Source organism: Epinephelus lanceolatus, chromosome 19 (genome assembly GCF_041903045.1).
Source record: "Epinephelus lanceolatus isolate andai-2023 chromosome 19, ASM4190304v1, whole genome shotgun sequence".
In the NCBI taxonomy this organism is placed as follows: Eukaryota; Metazoa; Chordata; class Actinopteri; order Perciformes; family Serranidae; genus Epinephelus; species Epinephelus lanceolatus.
The window spans coordinates 19,744,182-19,769,250 of record NC_135752.1 but is presented as its reverse complement, the minus strand read 5'-3'; the positions used below and the strand labels follow the sequence as shown (position 1 = coordinate 19,769,250).

The window sequence follows — 25,069 nt, the reverse complement described above, 5'->3', positions numbered from 1 at the left end:
ATTAGTTTGAGGACTCCTGTTTTGAAGCCTCGAGTTCGGCATTTTGGCCGTCGCCACCTTGTTTTTTTGGAGCCAGAAATGACCATTTTTGGGGCAAGAGGCTGAAGCCGTGGAGGAGCAAGGGATGGGTGAGACTGAGAAGCCAAGAAAACTATCTGCAGACAGCCTGTCGCTCAAAGCGCGCGCCCCTAATTATGCGTAATTTTAAGCATTAATAAAGTGTAAACTGGTGAGTTGTATTAAAATTCAAGCCCTGTACAGTTGTCAGAAAAGGGGAAATTAGCTATAGAGATGGAGCCAGAAGTTACCATATTTGTATGATAGGGTGGAGCTGGGGAGGAGTGAGGGATGGATCTGACTCATAAGCCCCTTTTACACTGCCAGATTTTCCGCGAATGTTGGGCCATTTTGCTGGCAAGCTGCGAGTGTTTAGATTGGATGATATTGGATGAACCCTTTTAGTTTAAAAAGACCAAGGTGGCCTTCTGCAACAGGAGGAGCTGTTGATGACACCGCACGTGCGAGCCACTGGCGGTGGATAAACAGGAAACAGCTTATAGCAGGAATGAGCAGCTAGTAGCAAGAGGGAAATGCAAACCTGACAGACACTGTAAAGATGAGCAACTGAGGAGACAAAGAATTGCGCGCCCTCCTTGTCCTCGCAAACAAAGAGGCCATTAACCGTCAGATGACGGGTACGGTGAAGAACAGGGCTGCTTACGAGAGAATCGGCGTTTGACTACCGCTGCCTGGCTAGCCGCGGTTTCCCTCCCACGTCACTGTTTACGTCACACACTGAGCTACACGTTTTGTTACTTGCTCATGCCCCCTGCTGTAAAGTTGGGCACTTTAACATGGGGGTCTATGGGGATTGACTGTCTTTTGGAGCCAGCCTCAAGTGGCCATTGCAAGAACTGCAGTTTTCGGCACCTCCAGGTTAACTTTATTTTTCAGTCTCAGAGGTTTGCGGCTTGTTTTCACCCTGCCTGCATGTGTGCACAAATATTGTGTTTAAACAGAATAGACAGGCAATAAATAAATAAATAAAAAGCAGCAGCTGAAAGCTGATTTAGAATTCAAATGTCAATGTAATGAACGAAGCTTGGAAGCTTTGAACTAGTCGGTACAGCCCTACAAACAACTTCAGTGTGCTGGCTCAGTGAATGTCTTTTGAAGCTTACCTCAGCAGCTGGGATGCCTTCAGGTGGGCGACATTGGAGCAACACTTCCTGTTCCAGTGACACTTCCTTCCCAAGAGGTTCCTGGTCAAATGTCTTCCTCAAGTCTAGAATGAACAGACAGAATCACGTTGTGAGAGCTGCTTTGAGAGCTATGTTTAATATTAAATTAAACGTGAGTCGATCAATAATATAGTATTGGTGCGCTAACAATAAATCATCAAAAGAAAAGGCAGGGTAACTCATCAATAATAACTGCCACTGTGCAAAAGCAGCACACAAGACTGTGTATTTAAATGCTAGAAACAGTAACTGAGATTTATCCTTTCTTTCTATCTCCCTCTCTCCTTCAGCACACAGATAAACTTGGCTGAAGAAGATGGAAGAAAGATAGGGAGAAGGGGATGACTCGCCCTCCTATGAAAAACCAATATTTTTGTGCTGTGCGAGCCCTGATGGAGTAGTGCAGGGCAGGGATAGTGGAGCTGACAGGGCAGGATTACTGAAGGTGTCATGCTACACTGGAACCCAAAGCCCATTAGACATATATCATAACCTGCTGCACAGATTGAGACAGGAGCAACGGGCATCATACACAACAGAGGAAAGGGGAGGGCAGAGAGGGGAGAGAGTCGAAGACTTAATGGGGAGTCAAAGTACTGCTTGGGAACTTCAGAGTTACTGAAGCATCAAATCTACAATCAAACCTCCAAACTCCACTGATACCATTTCCACAGCCTTCACAATATTCCTGGCAAACATACTCCTCAGGATTTTTACAGACACATTGAATCTAAAGCAGTAACCACATCCACCACAGCAGGCTCTAAAATAACATGTTTTTTTCCTATACGACTTCTACATACAGAATCTGACATGAACTGACCTCTGCAACTATGCCACCATTAAGCCAAGCCAGCCCTGCTAATGAAGGCAAGCGTGACTGAAGTGGGAGACAAACCAAGTTGAAAATTACATCTGTGCTGTACTGAAACTGCAAGCTGAGAGGTTATAGTGAGCCATGAAGTCAAGCCAGACCTTTACGGGTTGAACTAAGCAAGACGTGTTGAAAGACTGTGTGTGATAGGGCTCTAACAAAACCACAGACAGTCTGCAACAGCACAATACGTGTTGGGAGTCTGTTTACTTCCAATTCGCTAAGTTTCTGATACATTTCTTCAGTTACCTACACCTAACTGTGTCCATGGAAACAAACCCAGAAATGACCCCGGTTCAGCGATTCAATCTGTGGAAAGGATACGGCAATTCTTCCTCACGGAACACTATTAATACAGTAATAGACTGCTATTGACATAGCATGCTAACATAAAAGAAGAGATTTATTATATTAGATAGTTCTGCAATAGCACATTGGTTTCGAATTCAAGTTTTGGATGTGAGTATACTGTGGACTGAAAGCACACAGAGGCGTGCAGTGACACAGATTGTATGGCAGAATTTGTGCTTCAGAAGTCGAAGCAGACTGCACACAATAAGTCTAATACTCTTGGGTACAATGGTTGTAGAAATGTAATAGGCTGCAGTACCCACATCTATCATAGTAAATAACTTCTCCAATGTCTGGGGAGATGGGAGTGTGTGTATGAATGAATATAGTAAGGACAGAGCCTCCTCGCCAAAGTCTCTCGTAGGCGTCATTACATGCATTAAAAAGATACATCCCTTAAACCTGATCAAGACAGAGGCTCAATTTACTGATTTCATCACTTGCTTTCTTTTTGTTCAGTAGCGATTACATGAGGAGACATTATACTTAAATAGAGACATTTCCCTGTTCAGCTAACTGTTCCACATCCCCTGCAGGAGAAACTAGATCATGTTCTTATTACAGAATACATAATCAGGCAACCCCCGCAGGCCCCAAAGAATACCTATAGTCATTTTAAGGTTCATTTTTTATTTTGAAAAATGAACCTTAAAATAACAAATTCAATGAGATCCCTTGTCCCAATTCAACCTGTGAGAACGCGTGTCTTCGGGGGAATATGCCATAACGCCACAGATTTCAATGTATTATAAAAGCTGAAAGCGTGGTGTTGAATTGAAAGCAATTCCTATAAAACTCTGGTATGAAATTAAAAGAGAGAATGACTGGAGGGGGCATATTCTGGGACATAGCTTCACGGAATTTGATCCAAGGACAAACAGTTTGTTTTTCTTTCGATGGAAAGGAAAGGAAAGGAAAGGTGGCAGCAAACTATGTCTCAAAGGGGTATTGTCGTTTGAAGTTGTAAGAGTCATTCTCCTGTTGCTCTGATGTCAGAACTACAGTGTGGAGATGGATCTTAGTTCAAACTGCCTCCAAAAGATAAAAGAAGATGTAGTCACAGTTTGACAGGTGAGGAGGAGAATCAGGTAAACCTTCTTCTACACTGTGACACCAATCATGATATACAGTTGAGTACTATATATAGACAAATCCAGTAAATTAAATTTGATTTGTCCTTACAAAGTTCTTGAAGAGTATGCAAGTCTTCACCGGCCTGGCTGCTCACTATGTAGTAGTGCAGCATGATGTTTGGCGGCTTAGAATGGACCAGAATGCCTATATAGTAGCCAGTCTACTAGTGGTGGTGTCCATTGTAGGGTCCACAGCAGGTTCTAATTTGGCCCAAATATGTTTTAAATTAAAAGATTGTGTGTTTATCATGAGAAGAAGTAAGACTTTGAAGTTAGTCCACACGTACGTGGCTATTTATTTATTCATTTTTCCTTCCTTTGTTCTCAAAAAGATCGTAGCATTTTCAACGCAACTGTTGATATAACGTTAACCCTAAAGTCACACAAAGAAAAAGAAAGTGTAGGCCAATCAGAATTCTGCCAAAAAAGTTGCTAGAACCATTTCTACCAAGTCTTAGTTTCCTATTATTTTCTGAGTCACTCTTATGTGCCACCTGACCTGGCATCTCAGTAGCCTTTAATTAAGGGCAGGTGTGCTTAGTGAGTGTGGAGCGTGGAAGACGCCACTGGGTTAAAGTCTTTAAAGTCTGTGTGTTTGGATATTCTTAAGTCGTTGAATACCCCATTGATTTGAACTTTTTGTGAAGGTCTGTTTCTTTGGGGAATGTTTGTTTGGGGATTTTTGTTTTAAATTTTTTTAAAGGCAACAGTCACAACAATCAGTTCATAGGGTCATCTTGCAAGTATCAATACATGCTGCAAATCAGTCAACTCTGAAGCCAATCGAAGCACTCTGGATCATATCATATCAGTAATCTAAACCAAAGACAGTGAGTTCAACATATCTCCTGTTATGGCGTCTGTGGGCGGCTACTTTTGAACTTATCTGGAAGCCACAAAAAATGTGTCACTGGAAGGCTACTGGAAGGCTAACCTCACACAGTGAGGTTGTTGATGGTAACCCCAGATTTGCAGAAACACCCATGAGATTTCATGTTCCATGTCCATGATCATTTTAACCATAGACTGTATAAATCAATGCATGTAGCTACCATTACATCACCCAATGGTTTGTGGACTGTCGTTTTGAAGCCTCGACTTCAGCATTTTGGTTACCACCATCTTGGGTTTTTGTAGCCAGATGTGACTGTATTTGGATACGAGGTTGAAGTTGTGGAGGAGCAAGGGGATGATCCGACCAGAGATATTGGATGAAGGGAGATACCCAACTGTAGGCTTATCCAATGTTAAGAAAACGGTTACTCTTCCTGTCTCCTAAGTGGGCGTGGTTAGCTCTCCCTCCAATCAGAGCCTGTTCTCCCTCAACCCCCCTCCCCACCACCGTGTTGAACAGAGGCTCTGTGGATGTCTGTGTATGCGGATCGAGAAGCAGGTGGAATGAAAATACATTCTTCCTATTATTGCAGCCTATTGCTGCACAAAGCTTGGGCATTTTTTATTTATTACTAGCGGTAAATAACTGTTTGTAAACTAACTGTGATTTTACCGCCTGTTTATCAAGATCACGAGATCTCGCGAGAACTTGTTTTCTGAGACGGACAGGGCTCAAACAAAGTTAACTTTCTCTTGATCTGTGCCGATGAAAAATGCAGCTTTAGTGTCAGAATGTTGGTAAGATGTGTGGCTTGTGGAAAATGAACCCAATATTTACTTTAGTGACTACTGGGCGAAAGAATTGACCATAAATTGTGATCACGTTCATTTTCCTCATTGACGACAATACATTCAGAGCTGCCGCAAGTCTCCTACGGGGGCGTGGCGCTGACGTCACTGAATCAGGAAGTGAGCTGAGTTGGGTATCTCGCTTCATCCAATATCTGATCCGACTCATGGACTGTAGCAACGCCTAACAGACAGCCTGTCAGCCACACCCCAGGCTACCAGGCTATAAATGTGTTTATTTCTGCTATAAATTTGGGCATTTTAACATGGGGATCTATGGAGATAGGGGATCACTTCTGGAGCCAGCTCCAAGTGGCCATTCAAGGAACTGCACTTTTTCGCACTTGGGCCTGGTTTTATATTTTAGCCCCTAAGGTTGCCACTTAATTGTAACTCAAACTTTTAGGTTTACTAAGCCCTAAAAAAGAGCTTTTGTGCCTAAACTTAACCAAAAGTTAACTAAGGTGTTGTCGCATCATAAAACAGAGAGACAAGAATATTTTGAAATGGCTAGCAAGAGTTTCGCAAATTTAGGGTTACCATCTGGTCACGATGTACTGTAGTGCATTCTGATCCCTCTCTTTTCCCTTTCTACACATCCACGCTGTAAATGGATGGATGGATTGAGTTTCTCAAAATCATTCTGGACAGAGTTTTACAAAAGGTCTGTGTGCGGACTTAGCCTGACTTTAGAGCCACATTACCTTCTTAAACCCAAACAACAGGATCAAAAATGCTTACACCCATGCAGAGGATCACAAAATACAATGCTTGTTTATTCTTTTAGTGTCAGTCAAGAGAATTACTGCCACAACTACCATCAAGTGAACGCATTATTGTACAGAACATAAAAATTCACAGAATCGCCCTCATTACACTATTAGTATTAACAGCATTAGCCAGTGTCTGTGAGTTAATGTGAAATATTCATGTTTTTATTACTCATACTTCTTGTAGCAGATCAGCTACAGCTTGTTAAACTAAAATTAAACACCCGGTGCTTGTATTGTTATTTTCATCATGATTTGCAAACCTTTGGCATCACTCTTGATGAAGCACAGTAAGTGGCATGCAGGGGATTATTTTGCATTGTATATTTTATTGGATGTTGGTTTATGCTTCCCCTCTGGAGTCTCTCCTTTGCTCATGTCTCGTAACCCTGAACGGTACTGTGGGACACTGAAGGGTGTGGGACCAGCTGAGTCGACATTCCTGTGGGAGTCACACCATTCCCTCCTCGGCAGACAAACACTTCCAGCCTCACTCACCCTTAGAAGGATACACATATGACAACCATTACCTTTAAAGTGGATATGTTGGGCAACTTGTCATGCTGAATTACACCAGCTTTACAGTTTAGAAACTCCCTCGCTTAGTAAATCATTACTGATGCAAAGCTAGATTAGGAACAACCATAAAGGTTTACAAAGTTTAAGTTTTAATCTTTATTAAAGTCACTAGTTGAGGTTTGTTATTATGTTGTACTCGTAAAATTATAAGGCCACAACAAACAAGAAAATCAATTTCCAGCTTTCTCAGTAAACATTACCCTCCAACAATCTTTTGAAAGGCATTTCAGTTGATTTGATTCATTTATTTAATTTGCTTCTGTGCACATGCTTTTATTGCCTCTCTTTGGCAGGCAATCACTGCTCCCCAACTATGGAGGCCAATCAAAATGGTTTTGTGGAGGTCACAAGAAGAAAAGGCAATCACGGGAAATTTACAAATTCTCTCTCCCTCCAACAGACACACAGAAACTCCGACAATACTTTTAGCCAGACCAGCCTTTTTTGCAAGTCTGAAAGCCAGTTCTTCAATACAACAGCCTCTTAACTTGCCAGCCCTGGCTCTGACTCACCGTCTGATTAAACTGTATATGTTTAGATGATGGGAGAGGAGAGGAAAACAAGCCCAGTTTCCATTAGCCTAACAGGATAGAGCCTGGCTCTGACAAGAAAGCCTGCCTGAAGAGAGAGCACAGTGGAGGAGCTAATCCATTCAGCAGAAGCTAATGGGAGGGGAAGAGGGGTCCATTGTGATTTGAGGGATAGGTTAGTGCTGGAAGGCTGCTCATCATGGGTGATTATAGGAGGTGGAGCAGCGGGAGTGGGCTCGGCGGGAGACTGAGAGGCATGATTCTGATTCACCAGGCTAGTATAACAGCGGCAGTAATGAGAAGAGCTACTGGTGTTTGAAAAAGACGGGATACACTGAATTCAAAGAGATACTGTACAGAAACAGGGGGGAACAGTAAGAGAGAGAGTCAGAGAGGCAGCAACACAACAATGCAGGGGAGAAAATGAGAATTAGGTGAGAAAAAAATTGAGAGGGACAGGTATATGATTGCTAACTGCCCCTAAATGGAGTAGATCAAGCGAAAACCATGGATATTGACTCCGTACTGTGCTCCTCGGCTGTACTGTAAAGTGAAAATGAAATCATTCTGACGGTGGCACCGAGTTGCCAGCCAAACATTATGCTTAAGTGATATCCCTATCAAGCCCCATCCAGCAGTGATAACAATATATTTGATGCAGACTACAATACACACTCCGAGTGGGTGTTGCTTTTTTTTGTCTGTTTGCCACAAGTCAAAACAGGACGTGTCAGTCAGGATGCCTTGAAATGACTTCGACGGGAGTTGGAAGTGTGATGATCTAGCTGATACTATGAAAGAAGTCCCTCCAGGTGGAATTTTGACAACAATGTGTAAGCAGTTGTGTTATGTAATGTGCGTTGTGTTGCAGAAGCGCTGCCTTGATGTCACAGCTTTAACTACTCTTACAACTCTGCTTTCCTCAGCGCGTCCTCTGGAGGTTTCATTACTTTTCAGATTTTGATTGGCAGATCCTTTGGGAGAACAGTTAAAAATGAGCCCAAACTTTAGAGGCAACAGAATGTTTCTCATTACTTGGAAACAATTGTGTTATGCATTTCAGTAGTAGGACAAACACACAGGCACAGAACAAATGAGGACCACCTACAGGAAAAAAAAAAAGGGAACTCTGGTATAAACATGCGCCGTAGCCTTTCTACTGTGTATACAGTGCTGCAGCTCTCCCCTTCCTCTCCTCTCTTCCTGTTTCTCCAGGTTTATACTGTACATAAGGAAACTGATTCAGATTCTGCCGGCTTTTTACCAACTCAAGTTCAAAGGGATACTTGAGTCCCATGTTAGTAAAACCTTTTTTTTTCCACTGCTTCTATCTCCAGAATCTGTAAATCTGTCATGATACACAAGTCAGTCTGTGACGCGCATTTCCTTGGCAGCCGAGAGATTTTGTTTGGAGAGGAAAGCAAAGATGAGAGAGAAGATAAAGACTGAATAATGGGCTGAAGAGCAGAATGAAGGGAGGGGAGAATACTCACAGGCGATGCGGACGTGGGCTTTGCGGCTCTTGGTGGTCCCTGCAGAGCTCCAGGCCACACACTGACACCAGAAGTCCTCCGGCCCAAACAGCTCCTCCACCTGCTGCCGGGTGATCTCTATGCTGGCCTCTCTCACTACCAGGCCTGTGCGGAAAGACAGAACGGGTTGAAAGGGAGGGAGATATAGAAAGAGTATTAGCACATCTCAGCAGGGAGCAAAATGTGGAACCAGAACAGACGACAATGAAATCATATGATATCAAATACACTATCACACAGCGCACAAACGTTGTATACCATCACCTGGGAGACTCGTGCTGATGTCAGGAGCCCATCAAACCAATCAGTACAATTTACATCAGCCATATCACATGCTTTGACACTGGATATTTATGTGTGTGTATGTGTGCGCGTGTGTGCCAGTCCTGGCCCCGATTCCAGAGCCAGAGCGCTGAGCTGTTTGGGTCCGGGCCCTGTGGGGGAGGATTCTCAGCGTCATGGCTACCACAATCCTGTTTGCTAACTCCTCTGATTACTGCTCATCTGGGTGCCAGGACCCAAACAAACAAATCATCCCCAAAACAAATGCCTCTACCCACAGCTGCCCCTCTAGAGCAGATTACGCTGCTGCTGCTGCTTGCTGCTGCTTGCTGCTGCTACAGCGTGTGTACATCGAGCATAGGAATCGAGTGCATGCATATATTTATGGATAATGTGGTGCAAGAGCATTCACCGAAGCTACAGATGCTTTGCATGCAATGCCATGCCTTATTTCAGCTCCATCCATCATCCTTTTTTGATTGAAATGGATATTTGTGAAGACAATGGGAGTATCATGAAGTGTAAAGATAAGAAATGGCAAGATGGCACATTTCAGGAATTATGAGACGAGTATCTGAACCCAACGTGTGCACGGTTGATACTAAGAGAAGGTAATTATTCTATATGTGTTAAACAGTCCCTATATTTCTGCTGGCCTCCAGAATCACCTGAATTTCATGTTTACAGGACACATCAGCTAAATAGTGTGACAACAGCTCTACAGATTTTTCAGAAGAACACGCTGAGATTATGCTGTGAAGATTCAACGCCACCTCATTCCCAAAGTGCTACTCTGTTAGGTATGTTTAAATGTGGGTGTTGTGCAGCCCAATGGAAAAAAAACTTATGTTGATGTCATTTTCCTGGAACTGTCGTGCTTGTGTACCTGGTCAGCAATACTGTAAAAGTGGACCGTGACATTCAAATTAAGCCGTTTGTACAGTGCGCCTAAGGAACATTCTCTGCACCATTACCACCGGGAAGAATGCATTTACAGATTTATGTTGTTTGTCTACCATAATTCATATCCTGTCATCAGCATTACAAACTACTATTTGTCAGACCCGGCAGCTTTTTCACTCTTTAGTTAGCCAGTTTTGGTGATGACTTGCTCTGTAGCTGTTTTTTATTGTTAGCTGACATAATGACAGATACTGGGAGTCTGCTGTTGCAGTTGTAGTACATCCAATATGGAGTTTAATGAGTTGTGCACACTGTTTTTGTACTCAGCAGTTAAAAGCATAGTCACATTGCCTTCCTTTTTTTTGCCATTTACTACCACAACACTATCTGGAAGTTTTAAGTCACTGCCACATGACTTACTAGTATGACCAAATATTACACGAATTCTGATGGCTAGAGTTTGCCAAATACCCCTGACACTCTATCCTTAGTTCACACCATTAACTGCTAATTCAAAAACAATGGTGAGGCTGCTGTCTCTTGAGGAGACACAAATTAAAAGGGCTGCACGCTGCATGCCAATTCAAACAGGGGACAGTTGTGGAATTAATGATGCGTTGTCGAAAGGCCAAAAGTACTAAGCACTAAGCTGGAGCTGATCCAAACATAGGTGTGATGTAATGTTTCAGTTAGTGAGTCAACTTTAACTAGTTTAGTGTTGATAGTTAGCCAGTCAACTGTTTGGCTTCTCTTTATTTAAGCATGGTATCTCCTTATTCATTAGGTTTTTGATACTAGAAAATGACTGAGAGAAGGAGGAGGCTTAAGATGAGTTAATTAGGGATAACAGAAAAACAACAACAAGCAAGGAGTCTTAAGCTTTTGATGTTGGGGCTAATCACCGAGCCCACATGGTGACTGAATCTGTGGCTGGAGAATACCAGCAACACCTCTGCAGAGATTCTGCTGATTCTTTAAAGAATGGTATCTTAAATTAATATTGTCTATCACATTACGTGCCAAAAACCACAGCTTTATACTGTAAAAAGTAAAAATCCACATATTTTACTTGGTAAGATGTTGACATGGTGAAATATTTTGTTACTTCCAGCTGCTAATAAAAGGAAACACAATTCTCTCTTTCTCTTCCGTGGGAGACATTTGGAGTCCGCCAGATGTAACGTTACTACAAGAACACTAGATTGCTAAAAGAAGTATGCTAAGCTACCACACAAGTGCTGAAGCATGTGCCCTATAGAGACAGTACAGCAGCAGCTAATGTATTAAGTGCATTTGTTTTGGTGTTCCTTGTACAGTAGCAAGGAATACCAGGAATAACGTTACCAACCTTTTTAAGTGTACCTTAATCAGACTTCCTTATTATTGTTTGCATAACTTCAGCTGTATTTTTGGCCCTGTGGCAAGCACATACTGTGACATACTGCATATTTAACCAGTTGCCCTACATGTTATTTATTTTTAACCAAGCCTACCCATAGAGCTTACCTAAGATGCCACGTGTTGTCGATGTGACATCATTATCGTGTGCTGCCTTGAACTTGTGTCACAGACAGATCAGTGACTCATCGTTGTTCCCAATTTCCGTTCAATCAGTAACCCAATCTTGGCCTAAAATCTAATTCATTGCTTAGTGGTTCACTACCTGCTGAACGAGAGATAAAAAGGACCTTTCTGAATCATTCTGTGAACCTTTTCCAGTAATCTAGAATTGAGTTTTGACAAATCAGTGTTGTGTAATTTGTGCGAGCTCACTGCAACAGACTTCTAAGAAAATTCTAGCTATAATCTTTTTGTTACCTTCATGTTAAGAAAAATGACAATTGTTATGTTCCTTTACTTTCCCAAACATTTCATTCAGTTTAGTTTGCATGACAAAGACATTGTGGCAGGAAAGAGTCCATATCACAAAGCAAACAAATGATTACAACTGCTGTCATACATATTGCTACAACAGAATAGAAATCCTAATAAATACTTAGTGATACAGCAATTTCTGTCAACACGAGACTGATAGTATCTTCGCAGTGAATATATTTATCTCACTCTTTTTTCATGCATGTGAATAACCATGATGTTTATACCTCTCCCAGTTCAGGATGATCACAATTTGTTAAAGAAAAGGCTTCTGGATCTGCTCTACTGCTCGAGCAGCGATGAAAAATGCAAAGAGACTGGATGGTTAAAAAATGAACATGCCATTTTACTTCAGGTTCAGTGCATTCACACAGCCTCCTTGTTCTGGCACACACACCAAGCAGAGTGACATCCCACACACCAGCTTAGCTCTCATGTAAAATTTACACAGTGTGCCGACAGGCAGAGGAACAGCCGCGTCTGTTGTGCGCGCATTTGCTTCTGCATGCATGTGTGTGTCCACATGCGTCCGAGGGTGTGCGTCTGTGGTTGTCTGCACTGTATGCCAATGTGTCTGAGAGGATGCGTATTGTTAGTTTGAGGATGTCACGGATAGATATGATGGATGTGAGGATATCACACACAGAGTGAGAGAGGGAAAATCCATAGTGGAAACAATAAGAAGATATGAATTCTCTGAGGGTGTAAAACATGCGGAAGAATCTGTTAATTTTTTCTCTGTCTGTGCTCCAGACTGTTTAGAATAAGTTTCTATAGTGGTGTATTATCTGTCTGATGTTGTTAGCATAAGCCCTCTGCATCGTACGACAGCCTCAAGTGGTGATGACGACCAGCTCTAAGTCTACTTCAAGAGTCATTCATGACTTCATTGCTATTAGTAAAGCAGGATTAAACTATACTGACGTGTTGCACTTGAAACACATCAGAAGGATCACTCTAGCAGAAGAGCAAGGCTCTGAACTGAGCCTGCTGACCTCATCCAGTGACTTCATGTGTTTGCTCAGCTAGTAGCTTTAAGTACACCGTGTAGCATTACAATGATAACAACAAAACAGACACGGACTTCCACTCAATTTGCCATCAAGGGGGGCAAAGCAAGCGTGGCCCATGTCAGGACCAGCGATGAGGGGCTACTTCACACATGTCAGTGTGGCCATTAGCAGTAGAAATGATTCTACAATAGGCCCAATTAATAGCTGGCTGAAGTAGGGCGCCTCATTGGAGATGATTCATTATTAATGTGGTCATTAAAGTGAGCTAGCCTAGCTCCTTAGTGTTAGCACTGGCTAACATTATTGATCGAAGCAGTCAGGCAGAAAAGGAGGCATTGGTCACTGCTCTGATTATCTGGCTAGATGAAGAGTACTCCTGTTTGATCTTCTAACTCATATCTCAGAGAGAGTGACAAGATGCCTCCAGTGTATATTACACTGGCTGTGTCTACTTAGAATTAATTTGCTGCTCATTTGCTCAGATCAATGCTCTTTTTGCTCACAACAGAATATAACCTGCCTGCAGCACTGGGGTGTAAATGCTACAGTGTTTAGGTGACAGCAGGGTCTCTGAAGCTTAATCATCACTGCGGAGAGCACCGTTTGTAAAAACTGCTGTCATGCTTTGTTTCTTCATACAATCTTTTTACTCTTGTCTCCTCCTGAGTCACATTTTGTACATGCGATCTGAATCTGTGGCTTCTTTTTATGTGTGTTGTCTTGTTTTAATGCAAAACTGGGTCGTGGCCACATGTTTGCACAAATAAAACTTCCCTACTGCTACTGCTTTTTGCGTCAATGCTTGTGTGTCATGTGTGCTTCACGTGGCTCATGGCATGTCACATCCATTGATTTAAAAAGCCTTTAGATGGGAAATACATCTGCGTGAGGTCTCTTGAAAAGCTGCAGTGGAGAGCTGCAGGTGAACCGTTTCATGCTGTGGAGAACATTGTGCAGGGAAAGGCTATCAGAGAAACAAGCCCCCTATAGCTGATTGCATGGTAACTACTGCTTTCAGCGGGAAGTAATTTCTATGACGCAAACATCTTCGAAATTATTATTTGCGTCACAGTGTACAGTGCCTGTAAAAAGTATTAATGTTTTATTGTGTTACAACACTGAGTCATAGCAGATTCACTGTGGCTTCTCTGACACTGAGCAACGGAAAAGGACCCTTTAATGTCAAAATGAAAACATACCTCTCTGCAAAATTATCTGAATGAATTACAAATAAAAATACAAAATACTTGTTTGAATAAATATTCACCCCTGTCAAGTCAGTGTTTAATGGACGCAATATTAGTAGATGTTCTGCACATAGGACACTGCAAGAATGTTTAATTTTGTGTTAATTGTGTAGTTTTTGCCACATTAAATGAACTTTGATTAATGTTGTAAGACAATGAAACATGATAGCTTCCAAAGGGGGGTGAGTAGGTTTTATTGGCACTGTATTTCACCCTTAATGAGACATAATATTGAGAAAAAATGCTGAAAACAGGAGGCGCCTACGATGTCTTCTAGTTCTGATCGATTTTGTTCAGGTAAGTCGATTTGTTTAAATATTTTGACGCTGTGTTCAACCGAGTTGCTGATGAGTTTAAGCTAGTCCAACCATCTGTTGTTTGTATAGCCTACATTTCAATCATACAGTAACACATTGTTTTCCAAAACTTGCCGAAGCTGCTGACTTTGCAAGGTGTTCTGGGAAATTTCATCTTCCACTTCGTTGAAAGTGTGGGTCGGGGCTCCCTTGGAATCTAGGGCGGGTTTTAAGTGTTGGAAACCACTTTCACTACCTCAATTCTGTTTTGGGACACCATAGCCTAAACGTGAACGTGCACAACCAAGTGCAAGTGGGTATTTCTAGGGGAAGTGTGGGTATTGGGACAGGCCCATAGTATAGTATGTCAAAAAAAGTTATTAAAAATGTCATAGTAAAATTGGTCTCTATATACAGACTCTACATTCAGTGAATGTAGAGTCTGTAGGCAAACCCTGGAAATCTTGCCTCCGGAAGAAGAGCGGAAGAGCCCTGGTTTCCGGTTGTAGGCTGTTTGTAGTCCGCATGATATTGACCAATCACGTTTGAGCCGGCTGCAGTTGTTGCCAGGTTAAACGGTCCGTGTGGTGAACTAATGAGGCGGAACATAATTGGCATCACTGCAAACTCTGAATCCATCGCAATGGCTCAGCATATTTACTTATATATAAACGGAAGTCGGAAACGGAAATTCGCCTCCTCCGCCCAAATCAAACCGGAATGCCAAAAAATCAGGGGTCTGCCCCCAGAGGCTGCATCACCGTCTGCCAGAAGTCAGACGCCAAATACAGCCGATGGGTTCCGAGAATGTAGTAAAATATGTGCTTAAAATAAAAAAAGTCATAGCGTGTGCGCTTTTTCCTGCTGGCTCCCTAAAATGGTACTGTGGTCAAAGTATTGAAAACCCTTGAGCTAAGATTTTTGTTTCAAAATGCTCTAAAATGGTCAGTTTAGCTATTAAGTTTTAAAATGTTCTCCTGTTCTCCCAACCTCCTCCCTGGAGGGTTGGGTTGCAGAAGTTGTCCAATAAAAATGGTCCTATGCAGTATTAAATAAGTGGTACAAAGGCACTGGGTGATTTAAATTTGACCGTAACAGCCATCGTCCAATTACAGTTAAGCCTTTCAAGACCACTACTCTATTTTTAGTGCCAAACACTAATGGTGTATGCAAACGAACAGCCCACAATGTTGTTCCTGTGTACACATTAAAAATGGACAGCACCTCAGTTGTCAACCCAGCGTGTCAAACATCAGACACAATGGATGCAGCCAGCACCCTTAATTAAAAAACCGACATTCACAGTTTCTGTCCCCACTCTCGCTCAGTCCCTTGCACTGTCTCTTAATCTCATTATCTCTCATTTCGTCTTATTTTCATAAGATCAGAAGTTATCGCCAACATGAAAGTGAGATAGAGACAGGACGGGAGAGAAAGAGAAACACAGGGGGGTGGGGAGGGAGGCGGGCAGAGAGAGGGAGAGATCCAATTTCTTCAGGCTACACTATCAGTGGTATTGACCAGGCTGGCCAGTTTCTATCGGTGCTCCTTTTCTGTCAATCTGGGGAAATCAGAGAGCAATGGAGTGGGCTGAGAGAGGCTACACACATCCACTGGGCTCTCGTGGTGTTGTGTGTGTGGGGCGCGAGGGCATAAATGAATGAATATCAGTGCAGTAAATAGCCTGTGGATATAACTGTGTGGAGTGGGTGTGTGTGTGATGTGTAGGTTGTTTTCCATGTTGATGCTTTTAGCACAAAACCTTGTGACACAAAGGCTAAGAGCCACTGATACATTTACCTTCTTCTTTGTCATAATCATAGCCATGAAACACATCCTCAGATCTGTGTATTCTTCCTAAAGTACAGTAGGTCAAAATGAAAGGATTTCTAGGTTGGGATTCAGGTTGTTTTTCCAATACTCCTTTTGTATTTGTGCTGGCTACAACACTGCTTTTGTATCTGCTTTTGTATCTTGTACCTGCGCTCGCAACAATACTGTGTTTTTCATATAGTTCGGCAAAACAGCACTTGAGAGGTATTTTCCATGAAACACCTCAGATACAACATGCAAGAGAACGCTTACCAACCCTTGAAGTGTATGTAAGTGTGTGCTTACGTGCCTAAACATTCAAATGTAAGTGAAGGAGCAGCTGTCAGTGTGTCTGTGTGTGAGCATGCAGACGTGTGTGTGGCAAAACAGTGGGATGAAAAGGGTAAATGCGATGTGATTGGTACCTGTGGGCGACAGAAAGAACTCAATTTCCAATACAGCAGCTGAATGTAGCCAATCAGTGCTGGGCTGTTGTGTGTAATGGCTCTGGTGCCTTCGGGGGCTGAATTCTGTTGAAAACAACCCTGCTGGAGCTTGACTACCTTTACTTCCTCTAGATGCTGACAAACATGTACATAAGCGCACGCGCTACACACCCAAAAGCACACACAACACAAGTTGTGGTGCTAATATGCCAAAAGAAGGGAAAGATGTTCTCACTGAGATGCTCTAAGTCAAGCCTTTTTCTGCTCATAAGATGCCACTCAATGATCAAAGAATCTTGCTTGAAAGACTGATAAGCAGATAAGCATTGTGTGTTCTGCAAATATTTTTGTAAGCATTTGTGTATGTGTGCTTCAAATAGCCCCACCTCCTACAAAAAATTATTACGCTACTAATTTGCCAACCCAATCACCAGAGTTGGCATTGTACGTTTCTTCAGACCATGGATATGTTACATTTGTATGTTTCATATGTAGCAGATATGTTGAAACTCTACATTTCATTACATTGCAATTTTCAGTGTAATGTTGTGACCACACTTTGGTTAATGTGTGGTCAGAGATGTGGACTTGAATCACATGACTTGGACTCGAGTCAGACTTGAGTCACCAATTTGATGAACTTTGACTCAACAAAAATAAAAAAGACTTGTAACACGACTTGGACTTTAACATTAAAGACTTGTGACTTCACTTGGATTTGAGCCTTTTGACTTGAAAATACCCGATACCTTAACCTGGAAATCCAGATGCCCCGTCCCTAGTAAATTTGAATTTGCATTGCACGGGAATCTGGCCCCGATGAGCAGAGCCCACTGAATCGCCAATTGGACCAATCAGATCAGTCTATCTGACAGAGGTGGGCTCTGGGTGGGCGTAACATGATGGAGCAGGACGTTTTTGCTGTTTTGCCGATGGGATATGGCAAAAGCATAATATATCAGTTAGCCCCACTGGTCGGCAAACAAATGGGGCTTAGTGCAGTGAATACGTCACCTTGTTTTTTTTCAGTGCATCAATGCTTTTAATGCAAGTCAACACATTTCTCGAGATCCACTTTGCTTTAACCAATTTGATGGCATCCAATCAAGCAGCAAGAGAGAACTGTGAAGAACTAACTTTACGTTAAAGAGCGACATTCGGAAAAACAAAAAACTACACAGTGGTCAGCAAGAAACAGTTTGCAGTATGCAGTGCAGATTGAAATTTAGATGGTAATGCCACAACTTCTGACGAACTTCTTGTAACAAATAACTACAAATTTTAAAAAGCCTTCATGATTTTGGTTAATCTAATTTATCATTGCATTGTTATTAAAATGGCATTACATGTGTTGAGGAGCACATTATGACTTATTTAGGACTCAAAAGTTCTTGGGACTTGAGTGCAAAGACTTGAAACTTAATTGTGACCTACAAAAAAATGACTTGGTCCCACCTCTGTGTTTAGGCACAGACACCACTTAGTTTAGGTTAGTAAAACATCATGTTTTGGCTTAAAATACCTGGTTCAGTTGCCACTAACACAGCTGGAAATGTGTCATTAAATACTCAGTTTAAAAATACAGTTTTGTTGCAACACAGCTGTCATTAAAATATCCGCTTCTGTTGTTTGTTCGTGTTGAACAGTGGTCTGCTGCTGACTGCTACTTGGCAGCCATTTCATCTGAGTGTCATGTCATTCACCATCCTCTCCTCCTGAAAGTCATATAAGTGTAATCTGAACCACATCATTTTAGAAGTGTCAGTGATACATATGATCCACACGAATGTAACATATCCGTTCTGGTGACTGGGCTTTTATTGCTACCTGAATGATGACATCTGGCGACATTTTTTGTCAGTCCAGGAAGTGTGATCTGCTAATATTGCACAGGATTTCTTCCAAATTTTTACCCCCAAATGACATTTCACTAATCCCTAACCAACTGCTTTGAGTTTCTAAAACATAAGCATTAAAAATTAATTATATTTTAGCTGACAGTATTGGATTTTGTAGGAAATCAAATACATTACATACATTTGAGATAAATCCTTCTTCGTTATATTGATTAAAAAAACATCTTTACTGCATAATGGCATTTGCAAATTCAAATGTGTGAATGTGAATCTGACTTAGTAGACAGTTGATTTAGATGCACAGATTAATGTGTATTTAACTGATCTGTTTTACTGACCAGAGTTCTCGTCAACCCGCTCCTCCACAGTGTGCTCCTTCTGATGAACCCACTCGCTGTTGCACTTGAAGTAGATCTGGGTGGCGGGCGTGGCCTTGCAGTACAGGTTGACCGGCTTGTTCTTGACTATGTAGGCCTCCTCCGGTTCCATCAAAAACACAGGCAGCGGCTCGGGCGGGTCTGAGGGGAAGGTTTCCGGCAAATCACCGAGACCAATGAAGTCATCCTCAACTGTGAAGAGAGAGATGGCGGCAGGGAAAGAGGAAGAGATGAAAGGAAAGATGAAGGGAGGGAGAAGTTGAGAACAGAGGCAGAGAGATCCAGAAAGAGAAAGAAAGGATGGGTTGGGAGAGAAAAGAAAGCAGACAAGAGACAGTGGGACAGTGTATTATAACCGCAGTCTTTGCATGGGATTATCCATTTGCACAGCACACAGTGAAATCCCTATCATTTGATATTTTGGAATGTTTACACAAGTGTATTTTAGAGCGCAGGAAATTCTGGGATTCCTCTCAGGCAATAAGGCTGCATGGATTTACAGAAATCGGGCCTTGCTTGGTCTAACCACAAGCAGCTACTGCTGAGAAACGACAGAGAGGCAGAGCCAATAATGAGAAGCAGAGTTCAGAGGTTGACTCTGAGGAACTGAAGTTATAAGCTGATCTCTCTCTGTCTTCCATTTTCTCTCCCTCTCTTTCTCTTTGCTTTTGTCTCTCTCTCACACACACACACACACTAGCTCACAGACACATAAACACATGCACACACACATGCAGCAGATCTAATGACCTCAGGCTTTTGGCCCAGTTTGTGCCATTCCTCGGATACTTCTGCAGTAGACAGATACGCTTCCCTGTAATTACAACTCCCTTTCATCTCCCTGTCTTAAATCACATACATACAACTGTGTGTGTGCACGCGCTCCCTCACTCACACACAAACGTGAACAAAATGCTCACAGTGCCACAAACATCGCAAGCACACAAATATATGGGCATACACGCCCACAAGCAAGCACGGCTAACTTTCTAACTCTTTGAAGAGAGGAGGATGAAGCCTTTTCGCCACCCCATTTGTCACCTCCAGAACTGTTCTATTCTTACCATCGAACCGGTAGACATCAATTATTCACAAGTGTGAAAGAAAGAAGGCACAGTAATAGAGACAGAGATACAGTGGGAAACAGAAGGTGAGTGAGGCAGGGAGGGAGAAGGGAGAGAGACGGTGAGAGTAACTCAGCCAGACAGACATAGATTGAGACATCGAAATGGAGTTGGGCAGACGGACAGAAACATAGCACAGGAGAACAGAAACAGGAAGGCAGACTGTTCGGATAACAAAAGAGTTTATCAGCCCATCAGTAATTCTTCCATGTCCTTCTATCTACCCGCCTCCCTGTCCTGTGTGGACACGCTGGAGCCTTGTTGTCTGACAGAGGTTGCCTCCTGGATGCTTCGGGAGCACTAAATAATGTCTCGGCTGAGCAGATATCTCCCCACGATGTCTCTCTAATGTTATCTCTCCCTCCATACCTGCCACAGATTGAAGTTGATTGCTAGGAAATGAAAGGGCAGGGGGAGCCAATCAGAAAATGACCAAAGCCATCCTCACCACGAGGGAGGAGGGTTTGTCTGTGTGCTGTTATGAAAGTGTTTGTGTATGTTTGTGTATGCCGACGATGTCAAGCTAAAAACAACCGGTTTTGTTGTTTGTTGGTCTCAAACAGTGGTCTGCAGATTGGCAGCCGTGTCCACCCTCCTCCTCCTTCTCCTCCTCCTCCCGATGACAAAGTCAGCACATACACATGTAATCAGAACTACGTCACTGGAAGGAGTCAAAGACATCTCAAAGAAATCCTCTTGTTGGAGACTGAGGTAGCATTTTACCCACTGGAAACTTTGATAAACTATTTTCATTATGAAAATTGAAAAGCATCTGTTATGCAATGAAATTAAAAATACCAAAATACAACTAATCACATCCCCTATAATGGTAGACTGATGCCAACACACCCTCCTCATCTTGGGGCACACCAGGCCAACAGTCGGCTGTCGGTCAATGTCGGACTTGTTGCTGAGTCTCTGTCGCCCTAGTTTTTGTGACATGTCCTGCACCACTGGCACTAGGCATCACTAGCCGGCCCTTGCCAGCTGTTCTTTGGCTGATTCAGCATGTTGAATCAGGGTCGGAGATGGGTGAGTCCATTGGTGTATGAAATTACACTGATTGGCAGTACAGCTCAGTGCACAACAAGAGAAACAGAAGTCAAGAGGGCCTGACATCTAAGAAAACTTATATTAGGTAAGATAATTTTCTTAGCCATGGAGCCCTTTGGCAGAAATGGTCCGTTATGTTTGTGTTTGTGTAACTTTCTAGCTAGCATTTGAGTTCGTCCTGTTGGTCTTCCTGTTTTCCTTTTGTAAAGTCAGATACAGACTACCACTGCCTGCTGGGATGGAGAGTTATTTCATCTCATGGAGGAGCAGAATGTACATGCTAGTGGGCTGTAGTCTGTAGTCTTTGCGATATGTTCAAACGCAACTATCTGACACAGGCAACTTGGGGTGATGCAAATGTCCGCCTTGGTCACCACTAGTTCTTTGATGCCTCTTTGGTATGTCAAGGTCTTCATACACAACTCGCTGTCCACTGCTGTTGTAGCTGACTGGGAACCAACAGGCAGGTCTCCCACCGTTTCATTTACCCTCACCATAGTGTGGCTGACTTGCATGCCAATCCGCTTGCTAACAGCATATGGCTAAAAGTTTCCAGGCAGAACTCATGCTTGTGAACTTTGGTTCCAGCTTTGGTGCACCAATCTCCACACCGCATATTGTGCGCGTGGCTGCACAACCGGACCGTGACCCCTGGACCATGACGGTTTGGTTAAAACACACAAACTGTTACAGCCCTATTGTTGAGCTTTCCACCGTTTATGTCTTTATGAAGGTTATGACTCTTTAATGTACGTCTATTTCAGTAGACCTTAGCTTAGTCTGTTCTTTTCTACTCCGCAGTCCACAGTCCACCCACATCCTCAGCCAAGGGGACCCTGACCCAGAAACAGGCAAAGAGAGCCAAGGAAACTCATTAAAGATTGTGTTAGCCTTCTTTCACCCTCCATTCCCATTATCTCTCCATCTCCCTCTCCCTCCTGGCTCCCTTGCTCTGTCGAACTGTGAGGCAGAGAGATCTGAAACAGCCATGAAAGCGTCGCTCCCTTACACACAGAGAGACGCGCGCCTCACATGCTCACACACATATACACCCGCGCAGGCATTAATGCGCACAGAGGCACACACACAAACTCGCTCACAGATATTCGAATTCATCAACTTCCTCAGTGCAAGAAATAATAAATTCAAGTGAATGGAACTAGCCCTCCAGTGAAAAATCAGCCCAGAAATGAAAAAAGACACCACGTGACAAAATGAAAGACCCTGACTCCTTCCAATCACACCCCCCCCCCCCCCCCCCCCCCCCCCCCCCCCCCCCCTCCCTCAAAACCCAACACCCAGCATCCCAGCACCTCCCTCCTCACTCCCTGGTGAACAGAATACTGAGAGCAACAAGAAGCTCAAAGAGAAACATTACTTTTTTTTCTGGCTCCCCCTCCTACTGTCTCCATTCATATGCAATGAGAAGACAACTCATGATAAAATAGTTTAGAGGTTTCAGCATCTCCATGTTCAAGATGATGCAATCTTTGTGGATACACGCAGCTATGGTGTGTATATTCACAAACCTAACACTCAACAAGTGCAGAACATATTACCATACTTGTACAGATAAAATATGAAATGTGAGATACTTCCCCCTACCTTTTTAGTGCCATATCCCTTTAATAGGAACATTAATATGGCATGCCTCCACTGTTTGAAATGCAATATGGATTTTTCCGAGCATTTGTAATTCTGTGGCTTGATTTTAATCAGAAAATTTGCCTCCATATTGAGTGTTTAAAATTTAATGAAATATGTCCTCGCAGCACTTTTATTCAAATTGTATTTTGCTCTGTAATTGGGGTGAGTTTTCCTAATTCATATTGTAAGTCTTATTAGTGAATATTTTAAGACTCAAATTGAATATTAGTTGAATTTTATATCAGTCCCACATCCCAACTACAAAAAGTTTGGAAGATAAATGAGCTGCAAATTGCCCTCAAAAATAAAGTTAATGTATGAATGAAATTTGCCTTTTTACACTGACAATGAATTCATCAGGTAGAGGGCAAAACGGTTTGGAGAAATAAAAAAAATTAAAGAAGGATATGAATTAATCAAATTAATCCATGCATAGCAAGTGGGAGTGATGGGAGGTATGAGAGGGTCTTGGCAGTCAGCCCCTCTTTGGCTGTGGGAGTAGCAATATTAAGGGATGATTACATTTTGGACACGAGCGAATCAAAGTCAGACCTTAACACTGGCACAGCTACATATCAAAGCACAGTGTCAGAGATAAGACACACATCGAGCTCGAAGAGAAAAAAAGAGGCACATCTTGAGCTAAAAAAAGAATATCTGTGTTACATAAATACACAAACTGTTGCGATGAGAAGAGTGCAACACCCACACCAAGCACACGACACAAGCACACAGAAATTCACATCAAATGTATTAGGTTAGAGTTTACACCCTGTTGCACTTTGGGCTATTCGTTAAACGGTAAACACCTCGCCAAGACCCACACGACCTGTCCAATTAGCCAAACTCCAAGTTTCCTACAGTGTGCTCCTTAATTTTTTCTACAAGTTTGCATTGACAGTTTTTTCCTTTAATGTTGTCCGAGTGACCATCATCTCACTGAATCTTGGACACAACAGGGGTTTAATGAGTAGCTTACATCAATAGTCTCCATTAGAAATGAGCACCGGCTGGCTTTAAAAAGAATCATCCAGCAAATGCAGTTCAAGTATACCTTAAAATGAGCCACAGCAGTATCTCCTGAAACATTATTACTCCTCACCACTGCAATCAGTACACCACTATTACTGGACCATCGATACCGTAGTCACATTAATGAGGTCTATTGTGCTGAGAACAGTGGAAACTGATGATGGAGCGTCCACAAAGCATTAAGCATTGAGTCCATGTCCAGGCTGCGTCCTGGCCGTCATCTGCTCCTTCATCGCCTCTTCACAAATACACTTCAGACCAAAAATGCTGGTAATTTTACATGTTGTTGACGTCATGTGTCAACGGGAGGCCAAAGTCGATTTTCCGTGAAAGATGTTTTGGAAATGTGCCAACTTGAGACCTAGAAAGATTTCTGTAGATTTCTCTAGAGTGTGCAAAATATAGCATTTCAAGACAGAGCACACACAAGATTATTGTGCAGTGATTCACCAACAGTGTGAGTCCATCTGTGCTGTTACACTGGAGACAGGGTCCCCATCCAAATCATCCAAATCATCCAAATCAGTCAATAACTATAAATGAATACAGACAGAGACAAATAGAGACAGTTAGGCTGAGTTCACATTAGAGGGCTTAATGCTCAATTCTGATTATCCATCCAGATCCGACCTTCCTGTCTGGACTGTTGGCATTCATGTTTGAAGTGTGTGATATCTGATATCAGTGTGAACTGATCTCTGCCCTGAAACTCCTCACATGCAACCAGTAACGCCACACACGTGCATTGAAACAACAGCAAAAAACGTCACATTTGCAAAACAGGCATTTGGGGAAAAAATGAATGATACAGCGATCTCCCGGATGACTGCCATAGTAGGAACGTCCGATGACATCATTCTGCATAATAATTAGCCATATGTTTCTGATTGAGAGAGTGTGTAGAGTAGTAGGGAATTTGTTTTCGAGTTAATGGGCTGTCGTACAAATGGGCTTTCGGTCCACTGGCTCTATAAGCAACTACTGCTGGTAGTTCTGAGGTAACCGAGGTGCGGGTGCAGCTGGGAGGGGAGTCAGGAGTGGTGGGGCCACAACATAGAGGGTTTCACAGAGGAACTGTTCTCCGAAACCTCAGGATGTACAGGCATGGGTGGATTAGGAGACAACAAGCCCCTGGACACAGATGTGCAATGGGCCCCACCACCTCTCCTACACAGGAGCAAGACAGACAGACTGTGGTGGTGTTGCATCTCTTTGTAGTTGGTATGCATTTTTCTTTATGTTTTGTGTCGCTTTTGGTTGGTTTGTGTTGCTCTACAGTCATTTAGTGTTTCTTAGTGGTTGTTTGACCTGTTTTTGTAGTTATATTGTGTCTCTGCAGTTCCTCTGCATCACTTTGAGGTCATTTTGAGTCGCTTCCTGGTTGGTACGAGTTACTTTTAGTGACATTGTGCA

At 42.6% G+C, this 25,069-nt stretch overlaps 1 protein-coding gene across 3 annotated transcripts in view; it reads right to left on the bottom strand.

Annotated features, from left to right (window-relative positions):
* unc5cb (unc-5 netrin receptor Cb) overlaps positions 1-25,069 on the bottom strand; it is a 151,408-nt gene that overhangs the window by 51,700 nt on the left and 74,639 nt on the right. For all 3 annotated transcript variants that reach the window (XM_033647327.2, XM_033647328.2, XM_033647329.2), the window contains exons 2-4: positions 18,762-18,992; positions 8,655-8,798; positions 1,182-1,285 (exon numbers count right to left, since the gene is read on the bottom strand). In XM_033647327.2, coding sequence (XP_033503218.1) covers positions 1,182-1,285; positions 8,655-8,798; positions 18,762-18,992 — 479 coding nt within the window. The remainder of the gene's footprint in view (positions 1-1,181; positions 1,286-8,654; positions 8,799-18,761; positions 18,993-25,069) is intronic.